Source organism: Globicephala melas, chromosome 6 (assembly GCF_963455315.2).
Source record: "Globicephala melas chromosome 6, mGloMel1.2, whole genome shotgun sequence".
Lineage (NCBI taxonomy): Eukaryota > Metazoa > Chordata > Mammalia > Artiodactyla > Delphinidae > Globicephala > Globicephala melas.
Genome location: NC_083319.1, coordinates 87,530,085 through 87,544,029, shown reverse-complemented (window position 1 = coordinate 87,544,029; position 13,945 = coordinate 87,530,085). Strand labels below are relative to the sequence as shown.

At 39.3% G+C, this 13,945-nt stretch overlaps 1 protein-coding gene across 1 annotated transcript in view; it reads left to right on the top strand.

Annotated features, from left to right (window-relative positions):
• SLC35D2 (solute carrier family 35 member D2) overlaps positions 1-7,715 on the top strand; it is a 53,746-nt gene extending 46,031 nt beyond the window's left edge. The window contains exons 10-12 of the mRNA XM_030832889.3: positions 5,268-5,346; positions 6,330-6,412; positions 7,143-7,715. Coding sequence (XP_030688749.1) covers positions 5,268-5,346; positions 6,330-6,412; positions 7,143-7,245 — 265 coding nt within the window. The 3' untranslated portion in view covers positions 7,246-7,715. The remainder of the gene's footprint in view (positions 1-5,267; positions 5,347-6,329; positions 6,413-7,142) is intronic.
• The last annotated feature ends 6,230 nt before the right edge of the window (positions 7,716-13,945 follow it).

Genomic DNA, 13,945 nt, shown 5'->3' with positions numbered 1-13,945 from the left:
ATTTAACCATTCCATGAAGGAAATCAAGAAGTAAACCTTTTTTTTTTAAATTATTTTTAAAAATTTTATTTTGGCTGCGTTGGGTCTTCTTTGCTATGTGCGGGCTTTCTCTAGTTGTGGTGAGTGGGAGCTACCCTTCACTGTGATGCGTGGGCTTCTCATTGTGGTAGCTTCTCTTGTTGCAGAGCGCAGGCTCTAGGCACGTGGTTTTCAGTAGTTGCAGCACGCGGGCCCTAGAGCACGCGGGCCTCAGTAGTTGTGGCACGCAGGCTCAGTAGTTGTGGCGCATGGGCTTTGTTGCTCCACGGCATGTGGGATCTTCCTGGACCAGGGCTCGAACCTGTGTCCCCTGTATTGGCAGGCGGATTCTTAACTACTGTGCCACCAGAGAAGTCCCAAGAAGTAAACCCTTTGACGTCAGCTGTCTGCAGTGCGTGGTGGGGTGGGCAGTGCCTGAGCTGGCACTTCTGGGGCTTCTTTGTCAGAATCTTGACCCTATTGATCTACAACTACATGCCTTTTTTTCCAATTAATAATGTGCTTCCTAGAAAACAAATACTCTCTTGATAAAAGTTCTTAATCAGTATTTTATCAGTAGTCATTTTGCATGTAAAAATGTCATAAAGGCATAGTAATTAAAAATAAATCAGTAAATGATGAAAACATTAATATTTCAGATTCTACAACTTTAAGGGTAAAAACTAGGTAGGTCTCAGTTTTTTAAGTGGGTCTTTTGAGGACACTAAAATCATGGCATCATTCTAACAGGTGCCTGTACTCTGGAATCAGATGGCCTAGATTTGAATCCTGGCTTTGCCACTTTTTAGCTCTGGGTCCTTGGACAAGTTATTTACCCTCTCTGAGCCTCAATTTCCTTATCTTTAAAATGGGAACAATGATGTAATGTAGCTAATTTATAAGGTTATGTGGATTGAATGAGTAAAGAGCCCTTAGTGTAGACATACAGAAAATGTTCAGTAAGTGTTAACTATTGTTTTTGTTGTTAATATTTCTATTTCTGAGCCCAGCCTGTTCAGTTTGACTGTCCTTTTTCACCCCAGACAGATTTGGTTCTGCCTATGGCCCATGACTTCAATAGTTTTTCTTCTGTTATGTCTGCTTCATCTTCAACCACCATGTTTTAATTCTGAAACTGCTCTAGAAGGAAACTTCCATTTTGGCATGGTGCATTTTTCAGAATCCTGCTTTCTTACAGTTTCTCACTCAGAGGACACGATGATTAGGTCACTTGCTTCTTTGCAGTAATAGAAACCATTGTAAGCTTCTGAGCATATCCTTGCTTTTCAGAACAACTGGAACTGGCTGTCCCTTCTCTTCGGTTCACGCTCAGGGAGCCTCAGGACTAACATGTGCGTGTTCTAACCCTTGACTCCAGAGAACTCTCTCTCAGCTTCTTTCTTATTTTCACTGCTTTCAAGTTTGCATTTCAAACTTGCTTTCTTTGACCACCAACCCTCTATCCGGAGTTGAAAATATAATTTAAAAATTATAACACTTTAGAACTGTATGTTAAGAAGCCAGTGGAATGGTGAAAAGAGCAGACTTTTCTTCTGAGTCATGGTGAATGATTCAGCTTTAAGAAATGCTATTTGTAATCAAGAGTTTGTAAATAAAGCATATGATGAAGTGAAATTGCATCAGGCAGGTAGACTGGATTGTGGGAGACACGATAATTTAATGCAGGTAGAGGTAAAATAAGACTGAAATGTAAGTTGACAAACTAGATTTTAAAAAGCTAGTTCTGCTGTTCTTTTTAATCTTGCCGAGAAGTGACAGGTTCTGGTTCATTCACACCAGCATCTGGCACCAGCCCCTAAGCCCTGGAGGCAATTATCCTAATCTGTTTCTGCCCTAGTAGCAGCCTCTTTGATCTCACTGAAGCAGTAATATATTCCTTAATAGAAACACAAATGTATCAATTTTCCCTACTCACAGCATAAAAAATGTTCTATTCTTTGAACCTTCACTGATCCTGCCAAGATGTAGGGTCCAAGACAAAATAGGATTCTGCTGATTGCTTGGACACAGGAGTGACAGAACCTTCAAAGAGTGTAGATATTTCCATCATTTCCCAACAAACCACATTGTAGCGTAAAATCGATGCTCCAGGAAAATAGATCATATTTATCCCATGACTTTGGCTTCCCTGGCACACCACTGAGGTCTGGGGTAGGAGAGAGTTCTTACCAGAGATGGGCAAGATGAGATTGCTTGAAATTCTTTGAAATCTGAAATAAGAGAGTCATGTGCTTGGGTACAATTGTGGTTGGTGGAAGGAGTGTAAAAGTAACATTTTATTATTTGAACATTTGTGTTGGACTTCTATGTATGCGTGTACATGGAATGGTAACCAGCAACAAGTTGTAAACAAGGCCATTTGAGTTCTGCCTGTGACTCCCACGAATGTGCCGTCCAACTTTGGGTTAATCAGTTATTTTTTGTGTTATTGTTCAGAAACAGGAAGAAACCTTTGAGCAAGGGTTCTGGTTCAGGGGTTTTCACATGGGTACCTCCATCCCTTGGGGCCCTACAAGCCAAAACACCAGCTGGTATCTGTTGTCTGAATAAATGTGTATCTTTTGTATGTGCCATTAGTTTTCAAATGTACACAGATGATAAGTACGATTTTATAAGTACGTAATGGCAGAAATGTACTGAGAATTCAGCAGTGCTTTTAAATATCTTTACATTTTATTAATTCACAGATGCTAAAATCAAAACTGTCATGTGGAGGTTGACATTTTTGGTGTTAAAAGTGGTTTCCTTTGCATTGAGTTAATGGAGGGTCTTTTAATTCAGAACCTTGGTCTTAGCCAAAGGACAGTGTAGGTGCATATTTGCGTATAGAAATAAATAATTTTTCTTAGAAAAAGTTTTAATACACTCCTTTGATCCTCGTCATTTTATAGTTACCCTCTCTGGGGACACCCAGGTGGTATACTAAGAAGTGCAGCCTTTCTGTCTGCAGAAAGTGGCTGTTCCTGTGTCAGATGCCATCTGTCACTTAGGAGGACTGCCGCTAATTCAAACTCCCCCAGGAGGCTGGAGACAGGGACTCCTCCCCTCGCTCAGCCCAGCTGCTGGGTGAGTGTCCTAGTGGCCCACACTCATGCTAGATGGATATTGGCCAAGGTGGTTTCGCTAAAATGTGGAATGAAGAAAACATTGCATGATTGGAAACCCTGGAGTAGGAAATTTTAAGCAAAAATAGGACATAAAGGATATTCATGACTGTCTAAGTTTAAGGCCGCGCTCCAGTTTAGGAAGCCTGCAGGAAGCTTTTCTGTGTCCTGGAAATTGGGTTGGGCCCCTCCTGGGAGTTGTGATCTCTGTTATTTTATTAGACTCTTAGCTCCTTCAGGGCAGATGCTGTGGGTTTATATACTCTTACTACCCAGGCCCAGCAGAGCAGGCACCAAGTAACACCAGGTTGAGTTTTTTAATCTTTTCATTTTATGCATAAGTTGGATTATTTATAGTTCCCTGGGACTCTGAATTAATGTTGAATTTATTAAAATTGTAAAAATTTTTAAAAAACTTAGATTTTCTTAAGCCAATTTATAAATATTCTTGCTCTATTTATAAAGCTAGTAATTTTTATACTAACATAAGAATATTTACTTTCATTATTTGATTAATGGTTTGTTAACCCAAGTTTAACTGATTGAAATCTCCTAAATAATTTACTGTAAATCAGTCTTGTTTACAACTTAGTGAATTTTAAAAAATTAAACATTTAAAATGTGATTTACAAATGTAATTTACCTGATTTTTCCAGCAATTCCAAGCCTTAATAAGGCCCTAGAGAAGCTGATGGGCCAGATTGCTTTACAAGCCTAGCAACTCTTTGAAATCTAATAAACCAAACTTGGCAATGTGGTAAATCAGCTTCTTTTAAACATTTGAATACTGTGTACAGACTTAGATTTTCTTATCCCATTCAAGTGAAAATTGCAAATTTAATATCAATTGCACATTTTAAATACAAGCCACAAAGACCAAGATGTTGGATTCTCTAACTTGCCAAATTATTGTAATTACCTTAATAACAAAGACAGACATTATTTTGAAGATTACAGAATTTGTTTGTAATTGAGTTTATTCCTCAGCTTGATGTATGTTATCTCTAATATTTTTTCTCTATCATCCCGGGTAATGAACATAACTCAGGACAAAAACGGTTACTGTTTGTGATCTAGATTCTGTTATTAACAATCAGAAGTTTGGTCCTGGACCTGCGACTGGGTGCTAAATTGCCCCAGGGGGAGTCTCCCTAATGCTTAGGGGCTGAGCCCTTTCTTAGAGTACAATTCCCAAGCTCATGCCTTCTAACTGGTGTTTAGCTTTAAAATCCAATACATCTTACGCTCTCTCAGTATCTTTCCAGTCTCATTCTCAACCAGTTTTTATTGTAACCTCTTTCAACATTTAATCACCTGATTCCAGTGGATGAAATTTTGCACCCCACCTAGGTTACAGCTAATTTTCGTTACTACTTGAGTGAAATGAATATATTTCTTTATCTCTGATTGAATTCTACATTCCTGTGTATATGTATATTTTCTTATCGGGTGTTTGGTCATGATTCTGTAGTCATTTTGTTGACAAGTGCCCATATACTGGTCAGTGTTGAATGCCTGTCAGATTAACTTTAGTAATAAGGTACAGGAGTACCACTGGCATGTGGAATCCATTATTTAAATCTTCTTTGTCCAAAGCTAGCAATCATTCAGCTGGTTTTCCCTGCTAACACCAGTGGTTCTCAGAACTGGCTGCACATTAGAGTCATCCATAGAGCTTTGATATGGCATATGGCTGGGTCCCCACCTCAAACCAGTTGGAGACCCTCTGCCGGGCATCATGGTGTTAAAAGTGCACCAGGTGATTCTGATGCAGAGAGAGGACTGAAACCCAGTGTTGTAACATCTGTTAAACGAAAGATTTCAGATCATTAAAAGAATCTCATTGTCCTTATCCCCTTTTTGTGGAAACACTGATGGAAAATGCACAGACAAAATGAAAAGGACACCTAAGGTAGACAGTTTGGCTAATGCACGACTGGACCATTTTCCTGAAAATATCGAATTATTGAGATGTTTTAAGATGTAGGTATTTTTTAATCTTTATGGTGTGTTTTTCTTTTTCATTTGTTTAAAATGCCTGTGTGGGTCACTTACTGGCTCTTCTTAATCTGTTTATTACCCAGACCAGTAAGGCACACTCAAGTGTTTTCTTCGTTGCCCCAGGTTTCTGTTGATGTACTCCACACTTTTGTGCAGCTATTACAATTCGGCCCTGACGACGGCGGTGGTTGGAGCCATCAAGGTAAGTGGTTGAAGCCTTGAAATGCACAACCAAATTGGGGAATTGACTGTTTGATTTTATTGTTGTTATTATCCGTGCTGTAGTAAGAATGAAGGCTTGTGATATTTTCAGCTGTGCCTGGGTAATCCCTCCTTACGTCTTCTAATCTCCTAATCCACAAAAAGAGGGAAGACTTGCTCAGTTAAAAGGAAGAGACAAATTATGACTTAAATTGGGAATGGTGGGAAGGGATGGTCTGGGAAAACCAAGTGAAATAGCTGAAAAAAACCCCCAAATTTCTGTGCTAAGATACCTTGTGATCTACAGTTTGGTTTTCTGGGAGAACCTTGCTGACTAAGAAAGGGAATTCTTGTGAAGAACTGTTTTCGGCCTAGATCTATGCTCAGTTATAAGGTGATTAACTCTGGGACTGGTGTGTATACTGTGTGTGTGTACATGCATTTGAACACACACTAATGAACAGGAGGGTGGAGGTGTTCTAAATTCTGTTCTGCAGTTGCTTTGTGTTTCTGTTCACGTGAACTCCTACCGTGAGTGAGTGCTTCAACAGTAGACTTCTGTGTTGGCTGCCCAAGGGCCTCTGAGAATACACTGGACAGAGTACTGCTTGTAATTTATCAGATGTCTTAGTTTGTTCAAGTTTAGGACTAATATGATTAAAATTCACTACCCAATGATGGTAAAGAGATGAAATCTGGAAAGCTGATTACAACCCAACTCTTACATCTTCTTCCTATGTATTAACTGGAAGAGGGTATGGATAATGCAGTTTCTGTGATTATGGTGCTGTAGTTTATTTCATTTTCTTTATAAAGCCATATGTAATGGTTTTTATCCACTTATTCAATATTCCATGAACCCCTGCTATATGCGAGTCTCTTTGAAAAGTAACTAAAATATTTAGTTTCAGGTTTCACTATATGTATGAGTTTTCCCCCTAAAGCCTTTACTTTTAAAATCATTAATCCTCTCTTTTTCTGCAGAACGTATCCGTTGCCTACATTGGAATGTTAGTAGGTGGAGACTACATTTTCTCTGTATTAAACTTTGTAGGGTTAAATATTTGGTAAGTGGGATTTTTAAATGAACTCATTTTAGTAAAATATGAATTTTTAAAGCCTGATTAGTCTGTTATAAGTGAAAGAGCAGGAGGTGTTTTGACTTTACAATTTCTAGGATAAAATTTACTTAAATCATTCAGTTCATCTCTTTTTATGACATACTCTTTCATGTGGACCATGGGGCCATGTAATGAAAATTCAAAGGGTTGAGATCTAGTTTTCTGTTTCCTCCTCTCAGAAAAGCCCTTAAGTTGTGTGTCTTCCTTTTGTGAATGGGCCTCACTAAATCTGTGTTCCATTGAAGCACCATGTGCTAAGGATATTGGGAGGAGTGACTAAGATACTTTTGAAAGGCATTTTGGGGCCTCAGAGGTGGGACACTATTTTAGGATAATACTGTATAGTTTATTCAAGTAATAACCAAGGGCTTATTTTTTCTCCAAGTTTCTCTATTAGACTTGATCTGCTCTTTTTCTGCCCCCACAGATTTGTAAATAAGAGGGTTAATTCTCATCGATCAATACACAAATTTGAGGAAGTAAAACAGGGGGCTCAATAATTCCCTTCAAATTAAGCTGACTGCATTGTAAATCACCTATACTTCAATAAAATAAAGAAAAAGAAACAGCCAAGTTATCAAAAAAAATTAAGTTGACTGTATTTGTAAAGATGTCAGTAACTGTTGGTTGTACCATCTATGGAATTTATTTTCACTCTTTTTTATTCTCCTTTCAGCATGGCAGGGGGCTTGAGATATTCCTTTTTAACTTTAAACAGCCAGTTAAAACCTAAGCAACCTGTGGACGAAGAAAACATCCCTCAAGATTTGAAGGGCTAGAACCTGGGGCAGAATTGCAGACTGGCTTGCAGACTGGGGGGAATGAGGGAATATTCCCAGCTGTTTTGGTTGTGGCGCTCACCCCTGGTTAAGGCACAACAGGAATGTCTGCAAGATGCAAAGAGAATCTACATCATGTGCTGCACGAGGAGCCATCATCAGCCCTGAGAAATGTATCCGGGCAAAGCCTTACCAGCTGAAAGTGAATCTTCTCAAAATAAACCACTGGTGAAAGGGATTGTTTCCAAGGCACTTGCGTGGACCGCACATCTGTGTGCTGTTCCAGGTACTGCGAGTGCTTCAAAGGAGGCCGATGCTGTGAGGGTGCTTATCAGCACCTTGGCCTTAATTTCAAAGGTCCCAGCCAAAGCAGAGTGCCAGCGGCAACATTTTTTTGGTTTAAACAGACATGTCTTTATTTTAATAAAATCAGCCACTTAACTGCCAGTAGAGTTATTTGCTAGCTTTGATTTGATCTTATATGTTGGTATCTTTTCCCAATCATCAAAGTAAAATAAAAAATAATTTATATGCATACCTCATACTGTGATATTATTGTAGACAGGCAGGAAAACAGTAGGTCATTTATTCAGCCTGCCTTGAAGGGTAATATTCCTTTCAAGGCTCATGTTGGGAAAAATTACAAAATAACTCAATGGAAAAAACAATACTCAGTGTGCCCTGTCAGCATTTAAGTTGGTCGTATTTCTCTCCTCTTCTCCTTCCAGGTTTGTTCAGGGGCTTTGAAATTCAGATCATATATGGACTTTAACCAAGGTACATTTTTTTCCTGGGCTTGCCTGACCCCCCAGACCAGTGGTGTGTGGGAAGGAACCCCGGTTTGGATGAGAGCTATTATGATCTCCATCAAGAAATGGACTGTCCCCATCGGGGTCGTGGTGCAGGGTAGGGCCCCAGTCTGGAGGGGGCCAGTCAGGAGCTCTTCTTTCTAGTCTTGTCTTCACTGCTAACATACCAAGACCTTCACAGGTCACCTTGCCACTGTCGCCTCCATTTTTTAATCTTTAAAATGGAACTATGTCTCCAAATCCCTGCCAGCTCTGACGTTCTAAGTTTATAGAAGCTGAGCCAGATGGACAGGGCAGCAAATGAAGGAATGATTCTGTTGACATGTTTCAGTTTACTTTAAAATTAAAAAAATTTTAATTGTAAATACACATAACATAAAATTTACCATCTTAACCGTTTCTAAGTGTACACTTCAGTAGTGTTAAGTATATGCACACTGTTGTGTAGCCAATCTCCAGAACTTTTTCATGTTGCAAAACTGAAACTCTATACCCATTAAACAATAATTCCCCATTCCTCCCTTTCCCCAGCTCCTGGCAACCACCATTCTACTTTCTTTCTCTATGAATGTGACTACTGTAGGTACCTCATAAAAGTAGAATCCCACAATATTTATCTTTCGGTAGCTGGCTTATTTCGCTTAGGATAATATCATCAAGTTTCATCCATGTTGCAGCATGTGTCCAAATTTCTTTCCTTTTTAAGACTAAATAATATTCCATCATATGGATATACCGCATTTTGTTTATCCATTCGTCTGTCAGTGGACACTTGGATTGCTTCTACCTCTTGGCTGTTTGTGTATAATCCTGTTATGAACATGGGTGCACAAATATGTCTTTGAGACCCTGCTTTCAGTTCTTTCAGATGGTAAAAGGAAACTTGTTTCCTCTATACACAGAGCACTTCTGATGCCAAATGTGTGGGATCTTTCCCTCACATTAAGCAATTCTCCAACTCTTTGGACACCAACTAGGGGTCCTACAATTAAATGCAGACTCTAAGTACCCAGAGTTAGCACAGACCCCACAGGTTAAGGGCTTAGTTCCCCAAGACTGCCCCCTACTTCAGATGCCAAACCCAAGTCCCAGGTTGTGACTGGTGCTTCTGACCAACTAACCATCAATCTGGGGTCTCCACACCCCCTTCCTCGGGTTTAATAATTTGCTAGAATGGCTCACAGAACTCAGGGAAGTGCTCTACTCTCTATTGCCAGTTTATTATGAAGCATACAACTCAGGAACAGCCAAAGGAAAGAAATGCATAGGACAAGGTATGTGGGAAATGGTTTGGAGCTTCCACGACTCCTCCAGGTGTGCCCCGCTCCCAGCACATCAGTGTGTTCATGAACTGGAAGCTCTCCAAACCCCATCGTTTGTTTTTCACGGTAGCACATGGACCACAGCTGCACCATTTTATATTCCCACCAACAGTGCATGGGGATTCCAGTTTCTCCACATCCTCACCACTTGTTTCCTTTTTTTTTTTTTTTTTGGTAGTAGTAGTAGTAGGTGTGATATCTCACTGTAGTTTTTTTTTTTTTCTTTTTTTTTGCAGTACGTGGGCCTCTCACTGTTGTGGCCTCTCCCGTTGCGGAGCACAGGCTCCGGACACGCAGGCTCAGCGGCCACGGCTCACAGGCCCAGCCGCTCTGCGGCATGTGGGATCCTCCCGGACCAGGGCACGAACCCGTGTCCCCTGCATCGGCAGGCGGACTCTCAACCACTGCACCACCAGGGAAGCCCGCTCATTGTAGTTTTGATTTACATTTCACTGATGGTTAGTGATGTTGAGCATCTTCTCATGTGCTTGTTGGCCATTTGTACATATTCTTTGGAGAAATGTCTATTCAAACTCTTTGCCCATTTTTGAATAGGGTTGTTTGTTCTTTCGTTGAGTTGTAGGAGTTCTTTATTTTTTCAGTTTATTTTTAAATTGGGGTATAATTGCTTTACAATGTTGTGTTAGTTTCTGTTGTACAGCAAAGTAAATCAGCTATATGTATACATATATCCCCTCTTTTTTGGATTTCCTTCCTGTTAGGTCACCACAGAGCACTGAGTAGATTTCCCTGTACTATACAGCAGGTTCTCATTAGTTATCTACTTTATACATAGTAGTGTATATATGTCAGTCCCAATCTCCCAATTCATCCCACTCCTCCTTTCCCCTCTTGGTGTCTATACGTTTGTTCTCTACGTCTGTGTCTCTATTTCTGCTTTGCTGATACATTCATCTGTACCATGTTTCTAGATTCCACATATATGCCTTAATATACAATATTTGTTTTTTCTTTCTGACTTACTTCACTCTGTATGACAGTCTCTAGGTCCATACACATCTCTACAAATGACCCAATTTCATTCCTTTTTATGGCTGGGTAATATTCCATTGTATATATGTACCACATCTTCTTTATCCATTCATTTGTTGATGGATATTTCAGTTGCTTCCAAGTCCTAGCGGTTGTAAATAGTGCTTCAGTGAACATCGGGGTGCATGTGTTTTCTTGAATTATGGTTTTCTTAGGGTATATGCCCAGTAAGGGGATTGCTGGGTCATATGGTAGTTCTATTTTTAGTTTTTTAAGGAACCTCCATACTGTTCTTCATACTGGCTATATCAATTTACATTCCCACCAACACTGCAAGAGGGTTCCCTTTTCTCCACACCCTCTCCAGCATTTATTGTTTGTAGATTTTTTGATGATGGCCACTCTGACTGGTATGAGGAGATACCTCATTGTAGTTTTGATTTGCATCTCTCTAATAATTAGTGATGTTGAGCATCTTTTCATGTGCCTCTTGGCCAACTGTGTGTCTTCTTTGGTGAAATGTCCGTTTAGGTCTTCTGCCCATTTTTTGATTGGGTTGTTTGTTTTTTGATATTGAGCTGCATGAGCTGTTTGTATATTCTGGAGATTAATCCCTTGTCAGTTGCTTCGTTTGCAAATATTTTCTCCCATTCTGAGTATTGTCTTTTCCTCTTGTTTATGGTTTCCTTTGCTGTACAAAAGCTTTTCAGTTTCATTAGGTCCCATTTGTTTATTTTTATTTTCATTATTCTAGGAGGTGGGTCAAAAAAGATCTTGCTGTGATTTATGTCATTGAGTTTCTTCCTATGTTTTCCTCTAAGAGTTTTATATAGTGTCCGGTCTTACATTTAGGTCTTTAATCCATTTTGAGTTTATTTTTGTGTATGGTGTTAGGTAGTGTTCTAATTTCATTCTTTTACATGTAGCTATCCAGTTTTCCCAGCACCCCTTATTGAAGAGACTCTCTTTTCTCCATTGTATTTTCTTGCCTCCTTTGTCATAGATTAGGTGACCATAGGTACGTGGGTTTATCTCTGGACTTTCTACCCTGTTCCATTGATCTATACTTCTTATGCCAGTACCATACTGTCTTTCTTTTCTTTTTTAATTTATTTATTTATTTATTTTTGGCTGAATTGGGTCTTTGTTGCTGCACGTGGGCTTTCTCTAGTTGCAGCAAGTGGGGGTTACTCTTTGTTGTGGTGCACGGGCTTCTCATTGCAGTGGCTTCTCTTGTTGTGGAGCATGGGCTCTAGGCACACGGGCTTCAGTAGTTGTGACCACTCGGGCTCAGTAGTTGTGGTGCACGGACTTAGTGGCTCTCTGGCATGTGGGATCTTCCCGGACCAGGGATATCCCATGTCCCCTGCATTGGCAGGAAGATTCTCAACCACTGTGCCACCAGGGAAGTCGCTACCACTGTAGGGATTTTGATCACTGTAGCTTTGTAGTATAGTCTGAAGTGAGAGAGCCTGATATTCCTCCAGCTCTGTTTTTCTTTCTCAAGGTAGCTTTGACTATTTGGGGTCTTTTGTGTTTCCATACAAATCGTAAAATTTTTTGTTCTAATTCTGTGAAAAATGCCATTGGTAATTTGATAGGGATTGCATTGAATCTGTAGATTGCTTTGGGTAGGGTACTCATTTTCATAATATTGATACTTCCAATCCAAGGATGTGATATATCTCTCCGTTTGTGTCATCTTTGATTTCTTTCATCAGTATTTTGTAGTTTTCTGAGTACAGGCCTTTTGCTTTCTTAGGTAGCTTTATTCCTAGGTATTTTATTCTTTTTGTTGCAATGGTAAATGGAATTGTGTCCTTAATTTCTCTTTCCGATCTTTTGTTGTTAGTGTATAGGAATGCAAGAGATTTCTGTGCATTAATTTTGTATCCTGCAACTTTACCAAATTCATTGATTAGCTCTAGTTGTTTTCTGGTAGCATCTTTAGGATTTTCTATGTATAGTATCATGTCATCTGCAAACAGTGACAGTTTTGCTTCTTTTCCGATTTGGATTCCTTTTATTTCTTTTTCTTCTCTGATTGCTGTGGCTAAAACTTCCAAAACTATGTTGAATAATATTGGTGAGAGTGGACATCCTTGTCTTGTTCCTGATCTTAGTGGAAATGCTTTCAGGTTTTCACCATTGAGAATGATGTTTGCTGTGGGTTTGTCATATATGGCCTTTATTATGTTGAGGTAGGTTCCCTCTATGCCTACTTTCTGGAGAGTTTTTATCATAAATGGTGTTGAATTTTGTCAAAAGCTTTTTCTGCATCTATTGAGAGGATCACATGGTTTTTACTCTTCAATCTGTTAATATGGTGTATCACACTGATTGATTCGTGTGTATTGAAGAATCCTTGCATCCCAGGGATGAATCCCAGTTGATCATGGTGTATGATCTTTTTAATGTGTTGTTGGATTCTGTTTGCTAGCATTTTTGTGTATATGTTCATCAGTGATATTGGTCTGTAATTTTCTCTTTTTTGTGATATCTTTGTCTGGTTTTGCTATCAGGGTGATGGTGGCCATGTAGAATGAGGTTGGGAGTGTTCCTTCCTCTGCACTTTTTTGGAAGCGTTTGAGAAGAATGGGTGTTAGCTTTTCTCTAAATGTTTGATAGAATTTGCCTGTGAAGCCATCTGGTCCTGGACTTTTGTTTGTTGGAAGATTTTTCATCACAGTTTCAATTTCATTACTTGTGATTGGTCTGTTCATATTTTCTGTTTCTTCCTGGTTCAGTCTTGGAAGGTTATACCTTTCCAAGAATTTGTCCATTTCTTCCAGGTTGTCCATTTTAGTGGCATATAGTTGCTTGTAGTAGTCTCTTAGGATGCTTTGTATTTCTGTGGTGTCTGTTGTAACTTCTCTTTTTTCATTTCTAATTTTATTGATTTGAGTCCTCTCACTCTTTTTCTTGATGAGTCTGGCTAATGGTTTATCGATTTTATCTTCTCAAAGAACCAGCTTTTAGTTTTATTGATCTTTGCTATTGTTTTCTTTGTTTCTATTACATTTATTTCTGCTCTGATCTTTATGATTTCTTTCCTTCTACTAACTCTGGGTTTTGTATGTTCTTCTTTCTCTAGTTCCTTTGGGTGTAAGGTTAGGTTGTTTATTTGAGATTTTTCTTGTTTCTTGAGGTAGGCTTGTATTGCTATAAACTTCCCTCTTAAAACTGCTTTTGCTGCATGCCATAGGTTTTGGGTCATTGTGTTTTCATTGTCATTTTTCTCTAGGTAATTTTTGATTTCCTTTTTGATTTCTTCAGTGATCTCTTGGTTATTTAGTAGTGTATTGTTTAGCCTCCATGTGTTTGGTTTTTTCTTCTTTTTTTTTAGTTATATATTTTTTATTTTTGGTGTGTTGCATCTTCGCTGCTGCATGCGGGCCTTCTCTAGTTGCGGCAAGTGGGGGCTACTCTTTGATGTGGTGCATGGGCTTCTCATCATGATAGCTTCTCTTGTTGTGGAGCATGGGCTCTAGGGCACACAAACTTCAGTAGTTGTGGCTTGCAGGCTCAGTAGTTGTGGTTCGCAGACTCTAGAGCGCAGGCTCAGTAGTTGTGGCA